Source organism: Microcaecilia unicolor, chromosome 13 (genome assembly GCF_901765095.1).
Source record: "Microcaecilia unicolor chromosome 13, aMicUni1.1, whole genome shotgun sequence".
In the NCBI taxonomy this organism is placed as follows: domain Eukaryota; kingdom Metazoa; phylum Chordata; class Amphibia; order Gymnophiona; family Siphonopidae; genus Microcaecilia; species Microcaecilia unicolor.
In genome coordinates this window covers 24,701,860-24,720,338 of record NC_044043.1, presented here as the reverse complement: position 1 = coordinate 24,720,338, position 18,479 = coordinate 24,701,860, and the positions used below count along the sequence as shown (strand labels likewise).

Here is an 18,479-nt window from a genome sequence, read left to right as displayed (position 1 = left end):
ACTGCATTCTCCTGTGGTACCAGCCCCTGTCCGAGTTCCCAGATACTGCAGTTGCCACAAGTTACCGATCGCCCCAACACTAAATTATCTCACCTCCCAAACTATTTATACTTTTGGCAAGAAGACAGCATCAGAAATTAGAAAAGAAACAAAAAATGATGGGACATTAAGAAAATATGATCTTATCAAGAGCATGAGAAGAAACAAAGATAAAAGCTGGGTCCACAGTGATGTTAAATGTCTGGTAGGAACTTGAACTGAACCCGCCAACTTACTTTCAGACGGTAATAACTCACCCAAAGAGATGTAAACCAGTGATCTAGACTATGAAACGTGACTTCCCCCCTGCTCTTTGGCAATGTATCAGCTGCACCACAGCAGGCCTTTATAAGTAAAAACAAATCTACTCATAACTGATATACACAGACAAAACTGGAATACATAGCTCTGGTCTGGCTAGAGATGAGATTACAGAACTGCAAGGGACACAAAGTTGCGCTTGCTGTCCTTGTGGCTGCTTCTTTTGCTCTCCCCACCCTGTGGTACACACTTTCCTTCTATAAACAAACAAAAAAAAATTGAAAAAGGAAGTATGGAAAAAGAGAGCATTAGGATAAGGGCTGTGCTGGAGTGGAATAAATTGCTTGACAAAACTTAGGAGGGAGGAGTCGGGCTTGTGGTTTTAGCAAAGCAATGAAAGCGTTGCCATTTCCTTGTTAACTGAGGTTTTTAATGTTTTATGATTGTACACCATTTTGACTGGGATTTTGCAATGCTAAGAAGGTATATACATTTTTATAAATATACATACATACTGGAAGACAGGTGAGGGGGGGGGGTCAGAAATAGAGGGAGGTCCCCTTTCAAATTCCTGGCACACTATTTTCACAGTGCAAGGGGTGGGGAAGGATTGTCAAACGCATATATTTTGTTATACGCTGGGAGTGACAGATTTTGTGAGGTGTTCTGGTTTGTAACTGGTGGATGGTCTGCAAAGTCTGACATGAATGCTCCTCAGACACAGGGTCTGCCCTGGATCTTCTCTCTGTTCTATATTTGAGAATGTCCAGACAGGCTTACAGTTATAAATCTGTGTACACACACATGGTGACGTCCAAAAATTAAAAGCAAGGCTGTGAGCCTAATTCTGGGCTTCATAGGCCAGCCAGATTACATTTCACCATTCCCATACTCTGGGGACATGTCATGACCAGCTCAACCAACCACACTCACCATTATCTCAAGCATTTCCTGCAGGTGCTGCACCGATATGCCACTTGCTCTTTCCTCTCACTCTCTCACCACTTCTTTTCCATATCACCTATAGCAAGGAGAAAAAGGAACCACAAATGAATAAACTGCAGGCAGAATGTGGCACCCTCACAAGTCACATTCTCCCCAAAACAGAATATGAAAGCAGATAAGGCTCACAAAGCCCGGCAAATCTGACCAATTTCTCACTGCACTGTCTCAGGGTTTAGCTGAAGTTTCTTGGTCTTCCCCCTTACCTCTTCATAACTAAGTACATAAGTAATGCCACACTGGGAAAAGACCAAGGGTCCATCGAGCCCAGCATCTTGTCCACAACAGCGGCCAATCCAGGCCAAGGGCACCTGGCAAGCTTCCCAAACGTACAAACCTTCTATACATGTTATTCCTGGGATTTTGGATTTTTCCAAGTCCGTTTAGTAGAGGTTTATGGACTTGTCCTTTAGAAAACCGTCCAACCCCTTTTTAAACTCTGCTAAGCTAACCGCCTTCACCACATTTTCCGGCAATGTATCTCTGTGCTTGACCCAGGCTACCTTGAATTCTGCTACTGTTTTGTCTCTCTGCCTCCTCCACTGGGAGGCGGTGGCGGCTGCTGCTGCTGCTGCATGCATCCACCATCCTCTCAAATAAAGAAATACTTTCTGATCTTGTCCCCAAGGGTACCCATTATGCCTCGTATAATTTCATTCTTGTTAAACGTATTTTATTCCTTCTTCCCAAACAACTTTAGCACTAAGGAATCCATAAACTGTGCTATAGGCCCCAGCACCAATATCAAGCTGTCCTAAGCCCCATCTCAAAGATCCTGAAATGCCATCTGAGCAATAATGAAAAGCCACTACAGACTATTTCACTGAAGCTATGGCCCACACTATCAAGCAGCTGGCACAATCCTTAAGCAACCACTGTGTCCCATGTTGTGCCAGTGACCAATCAATGCAGCATTTTGAGCCATCAAACCAAATGACATAGCAACAGTAATAAGCACCATGTATTAAGGCTATGAATATTGTTACGCTGTACCACTGTAGTAAGAGCAGCAGAATTTGGCCATTTCAAAAGGCAATCCCTAGTCATGGGGGAGATTAAATTAGCTTTTGACACGGTTTCTCATAAGAGGCTCTTGAATAAACTTGACAGGAAGACGATAGGACCTAAAGTGGTGAACTGGAGTGGTGGAATTCACTCCTCAGAGGGAAAGTTGGGTAGTGGAGTGCCTCAAGGATTGGTGCTGGGGCCGATTCTGTTCAATATATTTGTGACATTGCCGAAGGGTTAGACTGTAAAGTTTGGCAATTAAAATTCAATGAAAAGAAATGCAAAGTGATGCACTTAGGGAGTAGAAATCCACGGGAGACGTATGTGTTAGGCGGCGAGGGTCTGATATGCACAGGCAAGGGAGAGGGATCTCGGGGTGATAGCATCAGAGTATCTGAAAGCAACGAAACAGTGTGATAAGGCGGTGGCCATGGCCAGAAGGACACTGGGCTATATAGAGAGAGGTGTAACCAGCAGAAGAAAGGAGGTGTTGATGCACTTGTACAAGTCGCTGGTGAAGCCCCACCTGGAGTATTGTGTTCAGTTTTGGAGACCGTATCTTGTTAAGGAAGTGAAAAGACTTGAAGCAGTGCAAAGAAAAACTACAAAAATGGTATGGGATTTATATTTAAAAGGTATTAATCTGCAAACAAACCTTTTCTAGAGATGGGAAGGCAGTAGAACTAGAGGATGTGAAATGATTGTGTGGCAACACTGGGAAGCAAAGCTAGTGCTGGGCACACTTCTATGGTCTGTGCCCTGAAAATGGCAAGGACAAATCAAGGTCAGGTAGCTCATATGAGTTTATCTTGTTATGCAGACTGGATGGACAATGCAGATCTTTATCTGCCATCATCTTAGATTAACAAAATACAAATTCTATAATACAAGAACCAAGGAAGTTTTTATTGTTTTAATGTGATGTTTTTATGCCCCAAATTTTATATGTTTGGTTGTAAACCACCTAGAATTTTAAATAGAGCAATCTAAATAAAAGATCAGTACCACTCATAAAATACTGAGTGCCACAGACATAACTTAAATATATCAGTTCGGACAGGGCTGCACATGCTACAGTTTAATAGTCCAAGTTCTGACTACATGAACTGTACAGTCTGTGTTGTACGCACAAGTGATTCTTTCAGTGGCTGGACGACATGATTTACACTTTCCATGAATAGCAAACAGGATATCACACCTCTTGCAGCCAATCAGATCTGTCCAGGTAAACTCCTGGAGCACTCCCTAGAACGGGGAGCGATAAAACAAAAATACAGTAACCTAAGCCAAGGTAAGTAGTTAGGCCAAATCATTTCTAGCCACTGACATGTAATATATTAATTCCATATACATGCTAGTTCAACATGTACACGTAATAACATGAATAAATAGCATTCAGAGCTATCCAAAAATAATGTTATGCCATATTGTAAATGATATGTAATAACCCAGTCTATACATGCAATTACATGAGTCACATATACAAAGGCTGTCTACTACTATATACAGTATATATAGTAGCAAATAGCAGATAAGACAAGTCCATCTAGTCTGCCCAGCAAAAGTTGGCTAGAGTCGTACATACTTTCTTGATGCCTTTATTTAGGATCGTACCCGCTGCTGTATGACAGTTGCACCCTTGTGTGTCACGTTCTTGCTCTGATATTTTTTTGTCACAGTTTTTTTCCTAACCACCTCCACTGGGAGTGTATTCCAAGCACCACTTCCCTTTCTGTAAAAAAAAAAAGTAGTTCCTGATGTTGCTTTTAAGCTTCCTTCTTTCCAGTTTCATTTTGTGTCCTCTAGTTCTATAGCTTTCCTGTCTTTAAAAAGATTTTGTTTCTCATTAATACCTTTCAAGTATTTAAATGTCCATTTCATATCACTCTCTCTCTCCCCCCTTCCCTCTAGAGTATACATATTAAGGATTTTAAGTCTCTTTTCACACATCGGAGTGCAGGAATAGCCTAATGGTTAGTGCACTGGTTTTAAAACCTGGGAAACTGGGTTTGATTGGGCCTGAATTTCCAGTTCCAAAAATACCTGAGCTGGGACCAGAAGTTTGGGCCCAATGAGATGCAAACCGGCATCTGACATCGTGACAGTTGAAGGTTGGCCACAAAGAAAAGGGTGGTTTCCCTGACCAGCAGAAATCTCAGGGGCTGAAGCTTGAGTTGCAGTTCTCTGCAATCCATACGAACAGGGCTATAACGGGTTAGATTGAGAGGATCACACAACACTTTTGAACAATGGCAAGTAACAGCACCCCACAGCTGAGATTTTCCACCCTTGGTTTGCAGCGTACCTCGCACCTTTCTAATGCTTGTCCTCCTTGGGAGCCAAAGTGTCCAATAGGAAGCTATCTTTTACAATGGTGTGGGTGGCCAATTGTCAGTCATGCTTTGTCACGGTTTGGTTGGCAGGAACAAGTGACATGTAAGAGGTGAGTGAAAGACACGGGGGAACTAATGACCCTTAACCAAAACTTCCCTCTGCAGGTAACCCCTGGAAGCCGCGACGCCTTCCTCTGCAGGGGCCGGGGGGACCTACAGGCACTGAGTGGAAGGAAGTGGTGCAGCTTTGGACAATAAGCACAGAGAACCCACTGCTGCTGTTCTCACCTTCCTGCCATCTGACAAGAGCAAAGAGAGAAGAGTATGGTAATTTTGTTTTCAGGTTTGGGTTCAGCCCCACTATACTATGCTGTGTGCTGGTTACAAGTTCCTAGACTCACAGGGGAGTGTTTATTCAGCCCACAAAATAACAAAAATACGTCATGCTGTGTGAGGAAGCAAACAGAAAATAATTACATGTCCAACTTGTTAAAAATATTTTTGCTTTGTAATTAAAAAAAAACAGTTTTTAGAGACTATCCTTTATTACTTTTACTAGAGGTTTTTTTTTTTTTTTTTTTTTAAATGACTTTTTACTTTTACTTTACTACTTTTGATCCAGTACTTTTACTTTTTATTTAAATACTTTTAAAAAGTAATGACCCCATCCCTGCTTGTGACTCTGGGCAAAGTCACTTAATCCTCTATTGTCTCAGGTACAAAAACTTAGATTGTGAGCCTACTCGAGACAAAGAAAATACCTGCATAACATAAAACTATAAACACAGAAAGGCATTATATCAAAACCATGGCCCTGTAAATCTTATCGTGTAGACCCCATACTATTTTGGTCACCTTCCTATGAACTGCTTCAAGTCTATGTCTTTAGTGAGATATGGCTTCCAAAACAGAGTATAGTATTTCAAGTGGAGCCTCACCAACAACTTGTAGATCAGCATGCCACCTCTTCCCTTCTACTGGTTATGCATCTTGCATTCTTCTGGCTTTTGCCACCACCTTGTCACAGTGTTTTGCCACAATCACCTCTCCTAGTTTGTAAACATCAGCTTCTCTCCTGCTATATACAACAGCTTTGGATTTCTGCAGCCAAAATACATCAATCTGTATGTCTTCAGATAAAAGCTCAATTAGCACACTTCTGATTTTTGTAGAAATCAATTAGCACACTTCTGATTAATGTTGTCTACTTCCTGCAGGGTGTCCACACTTGCAAATGTTTGCATCATACACAAAAAGGCAAACTTTTCCTCCTAACCCTGAAAGGGATTGAACAGAATCAGTCCCAGAACCAACCCCTAAGGCAGACTGCTACTCAACTTTCCAATGGGACGATACTCAGAACTCAGGTGCTGTAGAAAAAAAACAAAAACAACTTCTCAATACACAACACTAATAGCATGCAATTTATACACATGTAAGTGTTGAGTGTTGGGAAGTTATTTTTCTGACCCCTTCCTCCTCCCTGGCACCAACTGGTGGGGTGAGCAGAGATGCCTTTCAAAAGGGGTCTGGGCGAGAACCTATCCCCTGACAAAAAAGTTCCGGCCACAGCACACTAGATTCTGTCTCCACCTGTGAGCCAGCTTGCGGGCTGCCAGTATTGTGCTGTTCCTCTGCCTTCTCAAGAAAATGTGGAGCCACTACCTCTGGTGCCGGTGACCAGGACAGCCATGTCAGGTGCTGCAGAAATTTAGTGCCTTCAACTTCGATAAGAAATCTCTCTTGAGACACCCTAACACCAGCTCAGAGCTGGCGCTGGGTTTTCAGCAGTACGGGCAGGGCTCTGTTTGCTGTTGCTGAGCATTCAGAGGGAATTGCTAAGAACCTCATTTAATAGTTTAAAAACATTTGATATGCTACTTCTTTAATACAAATAAAAGTGGTTTACAATCTAAAATAACGTGTACATTTACATAGGCGTGACATTTTAATGCGACATAAAGCCATCTTTGGCACGCAAGATATGATAGAGGTATATAAAATGAGTGGAGAGGAACAGGTGGATGTGAAGCATCTGTTCACGCTTTCCAAAAATAGGACTAGGGGGCATGCGATGAAACTACAGTGTAGTATATTTAAAACAAATAGGAGAAAATTTTTCTTCACCCAACGTGTAATTAAACTCTGGAATTCGTTGCCAGAGAACGTGGTGAAGGCGGTTAGCTTGGCAGAGTTTAAAAAGGGTTTGGACGGTTTCCTAAAGGACAAGTCCACAGACTGCTAGTAAATGGACTTGGGAAAAATCCACAATTTCGGGAATAACATGTATAGAAGGTAAAATTATGTATAATCATACCTGATAATTTTCTTTCCATTAATCATAGCTGATCAATCCATAGACTGGTGGGTTGTGTCCATCTACCAGCAGGTGGAGATAGAGAGCAAACTTTTGCCTCCCTATATGTGGTCATGTGCTGCCGGAAACTCCTCAGTATGTCGATATCAAAGCTCCATCCGCAGGACTCAGCACTTAGAGAATTACACCCACGAAGGGACACTCTGCCCAGCTCACCACCGCCGAAACGGGGGAGGGGAATTAACCCAGCTCATCCCCACACAAGTGGGGGAGGGGAATCCGTCCAGCTCATCCCCGCGGAGCGGGGGAGGGACACCACACCCGCCGATGCGGGGGGGATCTGGCTTATCCTGCAACCGCAACCGCGGGAGGAGCTGACTGACCCTAACACCGCCGAAGCGGGAGGGGTACAAAGCTGCCCTACAGCCGCACGAAGCGGGAGGGAGTGCCGGCAGAATTTTAAGTCTCAATCCAGCCCCGTAAAACGGAGGGGAGAGGAATGCAGCAGCTCACTGTAACACAAACTCGTCTTAACTCTTGAAGAATCCAAGTGAAAAAACTTGAACACGAAGTCTTTCTGAAGTAACTGAAGACTAAACTTGAACCTGAAATGCAACCAGAATAAAAACAGTACAGATATCTGGGAGGGGCTATGGATTGATCAGCTATGATTAATGGAAAGAAAATTATCAGGTATGATTATACATAATTTTACCTTCCATATCATCAAGCTGATCAATCCATAGACTGGTGGGATGTACCGAAGCAGTACTCACCCAGGGCGGGACATTGAAATCCCTGACCTCAACACTGAAGCTCCAAACCGGGCCTCCGCCCGTGCAGCCACAGTCAAACGGTAATGCTTGGAGAATGTATGAGCCGAAGCCCAAGTTGCTGCCTTGCATATCTCTTCCAAGGAGACGGACCCGGCCTCTGCCATCGAGGCCGCCTGAGCTCTAGTGGAGTGAGCCTTCAGCTGGATAGGCGGCACCTTCCCCGCGGCCACATAAGCCGCTGCAATGGCTTCCTTGACCCATCTTGCCACTGTAGGTTTAGCAGCCTGCAGACCCCTACGAGGACCTGCATACAGGACAAACAGATGATCCGATTTCCGGAAATCATTGGTCACTTCCAAGTATCTGATGATGACTCGTCTCACATCCAGATATTTAAGAGCAGAGTACTCCTCTGGGTAGTCCTCCCTACGAAAGGAAGGGAGACAGAGCTGCTGCTTCACATGGAAGCGAGAAACAATCTTGGGCAGAAAGGAAGGCACTGTGCGAATAGTCACTCCTGCCTCAGTGAACTGCAGAAAAGGCTCTCGACATGAGAGCGCCTGGAGCTCGGAAACTCTTCTGGCTGAAGTGATAGCCACCAAAAAGACTGCTTTCAACGTCAGGTCTTTCAGAGATGCCCTTGACAAGGGTTCAAACGGCGGCTTCTGCAATGCTCTTAGCACCAGGTTGAGATTCCACGCAGGCACCACTGAGTGCAGAGGAGGGCGCAGGTGATTAACTCCCTTGAGAAAGCGCACCACATCTGGCTGCGAAGCCAGGGAAGCACCCTTCAGGCGGCCCCTGAAGCAAGCCAGAGCCGCTACCTGGACTTTAAGGGAACTGAGCGACAGGCCTTTGTCCAGACCTTCTTGCAGGAACGCCAACACTGAAGAAATTGGAGCAGTGAAAGGAGAAAGTGAGCCTGCTTCACACCACGCTGCAAAGATACGCCAAACCCTGGCGTAAGCAGTAGAAGTAGAGCGCTTCCTCGCTCTCAGCATAGTGGCGATGACCTTGTCTGAGAAGCCCTTCTTCCTCAGACGCTGCCGCTCAACAGCCAGGCCGTAAGACCAAAGGGGGAGGGATCCTCCATCACCACGGGACCCTGATGTAACAGGCCCTGCTCCACTGGCAGCCGCAGAGGATCGTCGACTGAGAGCCTGATCAAGTCCGCATACCAGGATTACCCTGCCGGGATGCTTTGCCACCCGGTCTAGCACCCTGCCCAACATGGGCCAGGGCGGGAACACATAGAGAAGCTCTTGTGTCGGCCACTGTTGGAGAAGAGCATCTACTCCCAGGGATCGAGGGTCCCGTCCTCTGCTGAAAAAGCGCGGCACTTGGCAATTGGCCGATGACGCCATCAGATCTAGGCTCGGCTGGCCCCAGCGCTTCGTGATGTCCAAGAACGCCTGAGCAGATAGCTGCCACTCTCCGGGCTCCAAGGTATGGCGACTGAGAAAGTCCGCCTTGACATTCATGACTCCGGCAATGTGGGCCGCTGACAGCTGTTCCAGGTTCGCTTCTGCCCACTGGCATAGACTCATAGCCTCCTTGGCTAGAGGGGCGCTCTTGGTACCTCCCTGGCGGTTGACATAGGCCACAGCCGTGGCATTGTCCGACAGGACCCGTACAGGCTTCAACACCAGTACCGGGATGAACTCCAAAAGCGCCAACCGAATGGCTCTGAGTTCCAGGAGGTTGATAGACCACTTTGCCTCTGCAGGAGACCAGAGCCCCTGCGCTGTCCTTCCCAAACAGTGGGCTCCCCAGCCCGACAAAGAGGCGTCCGTCGTGACGACAATCCACTCTGGGGTCACCAGAGGCATTCCCGCAGACAACTTGTCTGTCTGCATCCACCAGCTCAGCGCCTTGCGCACTGCTGGGTCCAAGGGAAGGCGCACAGCATAATCCTCCGACATCGGAGTCCAGCGCTGCAGCAGAGAGTGTTGAAGTGGTCTCATATGAGCCCTGGCCCAGGGCACTACTTCCATCGTGGCCGTCATAGAGCCCAACAGCTGCACATAGTCCCAAGCCCGAAGAGGAGAGGCTACTAGGAACTGGTCCACCTGAGCCTGAAGTTTGACAATCCGATTGTCTGGCAGGAACACTCTGCCCACTTGGGTGTCGAATCGAACTCCCAGATACTCCAGGGACTGAGTCGGGCGCAGCTGGCTCTTCTCCCAGTTGATGATCCATCCCAGGGAGCTCAAAAGAGCAACTACCCGGTCCACAGCTTTGCCGCACTCTGCATAAGAGGGGGCTCGGATCAACCAGTCGTCCAGATAAGGATGGACTTGTACTCCTTCCTTTCGCAGGAAGGCCGCTATGACCACCATTACTTTGGAAAAGGTCCGCGGAGCAGTAGCCAACCCGAAAGGGAGGGCTCTGAACTGGAAGTGTCGACCCAGGACTGCAAAACGCAGAAAGCGTTGATGAGGAGGCCAGATGGGAATATGCAAGTATGCTTCCTTGATGTCCAAGGATGCCAGGTACTCCCCTGCCTTCACTGCCGCTATAACAGAGCGGAGAGTCTCCATGCGAAAGTGCCGCACTTTCAAGGCCCGATTGACCCCTTTGAGGTCGAGGATAGGCCGGACAGAACCTCCTTTCTTTGGTACCACAAAGTAAATGGAGTAACGCCCCTTGCCAAGCTGACTTTCTGGCACCGGAACGACCGCACCCAGGCGGATCAGATTGTCCAAAGTCTGCTGCACTGCCACAGCTTTGACCGGAGACTTGCAGGGAGAGAGTACAAACCCGTCTCTTAAGGGTCGGCAGAACTCTAGCTTGTAGCCGTCTCTGATGACTTCCAGCACCCAAGCGTCTGAAGTTATTGTGGTCCACTCGCCCAGAAACGAGGACAGCCGTCCTCCAATCTGCACTGGGGAGTGGACCAAGACCCCGTCATTGGGTACGAGACCCTGGGGGAGGACCGGAGGGAGCACCTCCGGGACGGCGGTCTCTGCGAAAGGAATGCTGCTTGGGGGAGAAATTCCTCTTAAAGGAAGAGGGGGCAGAAGAACCCGACCTGCCCGGGCGGTACCGACGGGCTTCCTGAAACTGTCCTCTGGAGGTACCGGGACGAGCACTAGCCCGAGCCCTGACCTCTGGTAACGTCTTGCCCTTAGACGTGCCGAGATCGGTCACGATTTTGTCCAGCTCGACCCCAAAGAGCAGCTTGCCTTTAAAAGGCAACCTAGCCAGGCGGGATTTAGAGGCGTGGTCAGCAGACCAATGTTTCAGCCAAAGCCACCGCCGCGCAGAGACTGTCTGAGCCATGCCTTTAGCTGAGGCTCTCAAGACATCATACAGCAAGTCTGCCAAATAGGCTAAGCCCGATTCCAGGGCCGGCCAATCAGCCCTCAAGGAATGATCCGAGGGGGAAGCCCGCTGCACCATAGTCAGGCACGCCCTGGCCACATAGGAGCCGCAAACTGAGGCCTGCAAACTTAAAGCAGCCGCCTCAAAGGACGACCTTAAGGCCGCCTCCAATCTTCTGTCTTGGGCGTCCTTTAGGGCCGTGCCACCTTCCACCGGCAACGCCGTTTTCTTAGTCACCGCAGTGATTAAAGAATCCACGGTAGGCCACAGATAGGCCTCACGCTCACTCACAGCCAAAGGATAGAGGCGGGACATAGCCCTAGCCACTTTAAGGCTCGCTTCTGGGGCATCCCATTGAGCCGAAATTAAGGTGTGCATGGCATCATGCACGTGGAAGGTTCTAGGCGGGCGCTTCGTCCCCAGCATAATGGCAGAGCCAACAGGGGCTGAGGGAGAGACGTCCTCCGGAGAGGAAATCTTCAAAGTGTCCATGGCCTGTAACAACAGGTTGGGCAAATCCTCTGGGCTAAAAAGCCGCGCTGCAGAGGGGTCATCCGCTCCAACCGAGCGGGGATCCGTCTCCTCCAAGGAATCCGCAAAGGACCGTTGGGAGACCTCAGACACGCTGCCCTCATCTACATCGGAGGAGACAAATTCCTCCAAGGCCTGGGAATCAACCCGAGGGCGTTTGCCTCTGGGAACCTCAACCTCTTTACCAGACGAGGGAGCAGGGGCAGCGTTGTGCATGAGGAAGGCCTGATGCAGCAGCAAAACAAACTCGGAGAAACCCCCCAGACTGTGCACTTCCGCAGCCTGGGCAACAGCCCTAGACGCACTCTCAACCGGCGCTCGAAATAGCGGGGGAGAGACATGCTGCGCATCCAAAATGGCGTCCGGCGCGAAACTCCGCGAAGGAGCCGCGCGGGAAGAACGGCTCTTAACATTAGCCGGTTTTGTGCCGTCGCCCAAATTAAGGGCGTTCATGGCATTAATGTCTCCAACCTCAAGGGCGGCCCCCGAAGAAGCCGTCCGAGCCGCGTGGCCGGCCAAGATGGCGGAGGCGAGGAGCGGGGGATGGGCGTTTATGGCGGGAAAAACCGCCACGCCGGAGGAAGGACCGGGACATTCATCGGTCACTAAACTGTCACCCATCAAGGGCGAATCAGGCTGTAAAACCCCCGCATCCCCTCTAGAAGCGCTCCAGCGATCCGGGGAGCGACCCTTTGCGCCCTCGCCCTCCGACGCCATATGCCACGAGGAGAAGAATCGGGGAACCCCCTGCCCGCTAGAAAAAGGTAAAATTACCTGCTTGCCGCTCCGAGCTGTAACGAACTGGTGTCCCAGTGAGTAGCTGCAATGAACATTTAAATAAACGTCAAAATAAACGCCTTTAAAGACGTTTAAAATTTTTTTTTTTTTTTTTTTAAACGGAGCCAGCGGGAGGGGGGCGAAAAGGAGGGACCTGGCACCACCAGGTTTGCACTTGCTCAAAAGAGCCCTCAACCCCAGGCCTCAACAAAACCTAAGGATTAGGCTTGGAGGCCTAGCCAGAGCTGCTGCTGTGTGTGACCACCACCTGCTGAGATAGAGAACATACTGAGGAGTTTCCGGCAGCACATGACCACATATAGGGAGGCAAAAGTTTGCTCTCTATCTCCACCTGCTGGTAGATGGACACAACCCACCAGTCTATGGATTGATCAGCTTGATGATATGGAATGTACGTTTGGGAAGCTGCCAGGTGCCCTTGACCTGGATTGGACGCTGTTGGGGACAGGATGCTGGGCTTGATGGGCCTTTGGTCCTTTCCCAGTATGGCATTACTTATGTACTTAAGTTGTCCCCCGAGTTAGTGCCCTCTGAACTTTTTGAGTTCTCTTTTTTTTTTTTGTGATGACTTTCAAATTTTACTTTACAACTTTTGAAGACAGTACTTTTACTTCTGCACACCCTAACTCCAGCACTAATTGCCTCTATCATTGACATTAGGTTCTGAGCAAGTGAATCCCATATACAACCACTCTCTCTTACTTGCAACCATCATCAGATTTACTAACGTGCACTAAAACCATGCACATTATTAATAAAAATTGAACTCAAACTTAGCAGATGCAATGGCTAATAACTGGAAAAACTCAGCATAACACCTCCTTCCCATACGATCCCAAAGTAAAAATAGCCATACGGGGTCCATCTAGGCCAGTATCCTGCTTACCACAGTGGCCAAACCAGGTCACAAGTACCAACGTTCCATGCTAGCACCCCCATGTCTGTCTCAAGAGCAGAGCAAACCTTTTTTGAACCCAGATAAGCTAACTGCTTTTAGCAAATCCTGGGGCAGTGAGTTGCAGACGTTAACTATTCTTTGAGTGAAAAAAATATTTCCTCCTACTTCTTTTAAAAGTATTTCCATGTTCCTCAGCCCTACCTAGCACGATCAAATCAACGTGTAGTCTTTCAGTGACCAATCAATCCTGGCAAACCACTTCTCATAAACCACTGTAATCAATACTCAAAATAGCCTTCCAGTCTTTTATGTTTGCAAAATCCTTGAGCACAGGATGCATCAGACCTGTCAGCTTTAGTAATGCAAGCAGCCCTAGACCAAGTTCAGTCAGGTTGTCAGGAGATCCACAATCCTATATAATAAAACACACCTCCAACATTCTGAAGCTGAGGCATTCCTGCTCTCTGTATCCATCTCCTGAATTGACATCACGTACTTCCGGGTTCCTCACAAGCAGAAGTGACCAACCACACGAGGTTTCTCGGCTTCAAAATGTTGGAGGTGCATTCTATTAAATAGGATTGGTCAGTTCCTTGAAGCACAGCCAGAGCTCAGCGTCCTGCACAGTAATGCTCAGACATCAGAGAGAGAGGTGGGGGGCCTGACACCAGAGAGGGGGGGGGAGGGAGTGGGGACCTGACACCAGAGGGGGGGGGGTATCTCTGTCACACACACACTCTCTCTCAATGTCTTTCTCTCTCTCACACACTGTCTCTCACTGTATCACATTCACTCTCTATTTGTCACACAGTCACTCACACACTCTCTTGGTCTCATACACTCAGTCTCACAGAGAGTCTGTCTCTCACACACACTCTCTCTCTCGCACACACTGTGTGTGAAACACACTCTCTCTCACATACGCACTTGCACACACTCTCATTCTCACACTCTCTCTCTCTCTCACAGACACACACGCACCCAGACTCACACTCTCTCTCACACACTGTATCTGTATGAAACACACTCTCTCTCTCACAGTGTCTCACATACGCACTTGCACACACTCTCATTCTCACACACACTCTCTCTCACAGACAAACTCGCACCCAGACTCACTCTCTCTCTCACATACTGTATCTGTATGAAACACACTCTCTCTCACAGACAAACTCGCACCCAGACTCACTCTCTCTCTCACATACTGTATCTGTATGAAACACACTCTCTCTCTCTCACAGTGTCTCACATACGCACTTGCACACACTCATTTTCACACACAATCTCTCTCACAGACAAACTCGCACCCAGACTCACTCTCTCACACACACACACACACATTCACTCTCTCTCTCACACACACAGTCACTCTCACAAACATACACACTCCAAGGAAAACCTTGCTAGCGCCCGTTTCATTTGTGTCCGAACCGGGCCTTTTTTACTAGTGAATATATATGAACCTGATTTGCCTCCATTCTATGCAAATCGTGGATATCCTGAAAACCCGACTGGCAAAGGCTACTTCCAGGACCGGACTTGGGAAACACCACACTGGCACTTCCTGACTAGCGAGCAGTATGCCTCCACCTCGCAACGCTACAGAAGCCATAGGAAGGAGTGGTCGGTCCGTCCCCCGTCTATAAGGGCGCTGTCCGGCCGCACAGAACGGACCCCCGTGCGCTACGTAACCAAGGCCCGGGCCAAGACACACACCCCCATCCCTTCCTCCTTCGGCAACCCACAAGCGATACTCGCCTGCAGCAGCTACCACGCGCCACATAACCTCACTCTCTCCACACAGACAACATAACAAGCCCACTACTCCCTCCACGCGCTCACCCAACCCACACACACCCTCCAGTCCACGCGCGCACCTGGTACTCACCCAACCCCACCCCCTCCACGCGCTCACCCAACCCACACACACCCTCCAGTCCTCGCGCGCACCTGGTACTCACCCAACCCACCCCCACCACGCGCTCACCCAACCCACACACCCCCTCCACGCGCGCACCTGGTACTCACCTAACCCCACCCCCTCCACGCGTGCACCAGAAACACTGCTAGTAGAGAGCCCTCCTCAGCCCAGGCTTCTCCCAGAAGCACCAGCGCCGCGGCTAGGAGGGAGGAGCAGCACGCCCTTCTCCCATTGGTCCTTCCCAGCTTCGACGTCACCACGTCTCCCTGGAAACGGAGTATGTATGGCGGGGCTGGGGCAGACCGCTAAAGGGCGGGGGTCAGACGGAAGGTTCGCCTCGCGCGCTTTATAAATCAAGGCAGTGCCGGAATTGTCGAGTTCGTAATTTTGCGCTCCCTCTCACACGGCTACTGCTCTGAGAATGTGGGAAAGGGGGCCCATATTCAGACTTTGGCGCCACAGTCCATAGCGCAGAAACATAGCTAACGAACACTCAAACCAATTTATATTGAAATTTTATTTGCAGTTAAATCCTGCTATAAAACCGAAAGTTGGGGGAAGTTACGTACGCTACATATGCGCACAAGGGGTTTTGCAGCAAACAGCAGGGTTCTTGTGCGCATGTCCAGACGAAACTAGGCGTGTAGGGGTATAGCAAAGGAGACGAAGTGACGTCAAAACGTCGAAGTCAGGTTTATCTGTTGCCCTAGCCCCCTGTAGCCGTCACCGCCCTACACTCAAAACAAAGCAAGCAAACCTATGAGCTGCTGCTAGGGTAGTTGGCACCCAGGGCCGGTCATTTTTTAACACCCCCCCCCCCCCCCCCCCCCGAAATCCAGTACTAGGCATACCGAGAATACAAAACACTCAGGAACTATAGAGCAATTCTAGCATACCATAAGCAGTAATTTCTACAAGTCACACAAGGAAAAGGAAAGCATCTTAAACACTACAGTGAGCACTAGAACATCAATTCACCTACTGTAAAATGAAACCAGACAGAATAGTACAGATCGTCGATCCTGCACAGTCAATGCCAACTGAAAGCCATGTCTTTTTTACAAACACAGATACACCCTAAACCACTATAGAACAAGTAATCATAAACTTTCTATTTAGACAAAAATTAAACTGAACCCCCAAGATGCCAGACACTGCATACAATGCAACACCACAGAAACAGAAAATGTCCCCTAGTACTGTGCAAAATATAAAGACAGCAGATGTAAATTTGAAAAAAATAACAAGTACCAATCACCACTTTACAAATTAACAAATAGAAATAAAACAAATATAGAAAATACCATTTTATTGGACTAATACATTTAGCTTCCAGAGGCCAAAATCTCCTTCCTCACGTCAATACTTTTGTTCTGTTTTTACTGAAGAAAATCCTGGAGAAGGACCACAATTGATTGTCAAAAGTGCATATGAGAATAGCACCGTTCACGGAAGCAAGTGTTTATGAACAACTTGAAAATCTAACGGTGGAAAAAGCCATGGGACCGGACAGGATCCACCCCGGGATATTGAGGAAGCTCAAAGAGGATCTGGTGGGTCCTCTTAAAGATTTGTTTAATAAATCCTTGGAGACGGGAGAGGTTCCGTGAGATTGGAAAACAGCGAATGTGGTCCCTCTTCACAAAAGTGGTGATAGGGAAGAAGCTGGAAACTACAAGCCAGCAAGCCTCACTTCGGTTATTGGAAAAGTAATGGAAGCGATGCTGAAGGAAAGGATAGTGAATTTCCTGGAAGCCAATAAGTTGCAAGATCCAAGACAACATGCTTTTATCAAAAATAAATCATGCCAAACGAATCTCATTGAATTCTTTGACTGGGTGACTGGAGAACTGAATAAGGAACGTGCTATAGATGTAATCTATCCCCCCTTCAATCCGTTCAGAACTCTGCTGCCCGTCTTATCTTCCGCCTAGACCGTTAATGCTCATATCACCCCTCTCCTCAAGCACTTCACTGGCTTCCGATCAGGTACCGCATACAATTCAAGCTTCTCCTACTAACCTACAAATGCACTCAATCTGCAGCCCCCCATTACCTCTCTACCCTCATCTCCCCCTACGCCCCTACCCGTAACCTCCGCTCACAGGACAAATCCCTCCTCTCAGTACCCTTTCTCCACCACCGCCAACTCCAGGCTCCGCCCTTTCTGCCTCGCCTCACCCTATGCTTGGAATAAACTCCCTGAGCCCATACGCCAAGCTCCCTCCCTGCCCATCTTCAAATCCTTGCTTAAAGCCCACCTCTTCAATGTCGCTTTCGGCACCTAACCATTGGACCTCTATCCAGGAAATCCAGATTGCCCCAATTTGATTGACTGCATTTTTTGTCCTTTATATTGTAAGCTCCTTTGAGAAGGGACTGTCCTTCTTTGTTAAACTGTACAGCGCTGCATAACCCTAGCAGCGCTTTAGAAATGTTAAATAGTACTAGTAGTAGTAGTAATCTACTTAGATTTCAGCAAAGCTTTTGACACGGTTCCCCACAGGAGGCTCTTGAATAAACTTGACAGGCTGAAGATAGGACCCAAAGTGGTGAACTGGATTAGGAACTGGTTGACAGACGCCAGAGGGTGGTGGTAAACGGAATTCACTTAGATGAGGGAAAGGTGAGTAGTGGAGTGCCTCAGCGATCGGTGCTGGAGCCGATTCTGTTCGATATATTTGTGAGTGACATTGCCAAAGGGTTAGAAGGTAAAGTAAGCGTTTTTGCGGATGACACGTGGAAGGGGATAATCGAACGGGGGCGACCATCTCTAAGGACGCCCATCTACTACTACTACTACTACTTAACATTTCTAAAGCGCTACTAGGGTTACGCAGCGAGGATGTCCTCGCAAAGGGGCGGGGCATCCCGTATTATCGAAACAAGATGGGCGTCTATCTTTCATTTTGATAATACGGTCAGGGGTGCCCAAAATCTCAACATTTAGGTCGACCTAAGAGATGGTCGACCTAAATGTTGAGATTGTCAACCTTAGAGATGGGCACCTCGGTTTTTGCCGATAATGGAAACCGAGGACGCCCATCTCAAAAACGACCAAATCCAAGGCATTTGGTCGTGGGAGGAGCCAGCATTCATAGTGCACTGGTCCCCCTGACATGCCAGGACACCAAACGGACACCCTACAGTGGCCTTCACAAATTGCTCCCAGGTGCATAGCTCCCTTACCTTGGGCACTGAGCCCCCCAAAACCCACTCCCCACAACTGTACAACACTACCATAGCCCTTAGGGATGAAGGGGACACCTAG

The 18,479-nt window shown here is 48.2% G+C and overlaps 1 protein-coding gene across 2 annotated transcripts in view; it reads right to left on the bottom strand.

Moving 5' to 3' along the window:
• MTMR4 (myotubularin related protein 4) overlaps window positions 1-15,398 on the bottom strand; it is a 314,547-nt gene extending 299,149 nt beyond the window's left edge. The window contains exons 1-2 of one of the 2 annotated variants that reach the window (XM_030222077.1): window positions 15,316-15,398; window positions 1,234-1,321 (exon numbers count right to left, since the gene is read on the bottom strand). In XM_030222077.1, coding sequence (XP_030077937.1) covers window positions 1,234-1,248 — 15 coding nt within the window. In that variant the 5' untranslated portion in view covers window positions 1,249-1,321; window positions 15,316-15,398. Of the gene's footprint in view, window positions 1-1,233; window positions 1,322-5,581; window positions 5,602-15,315 lie in introns of those variants that run through there. The other variant, XM_030222079.1, reaches the window with a different exon arrangement.
• Window positions 15,399-18,479: the final 3,081 nt, after the last annotated feature.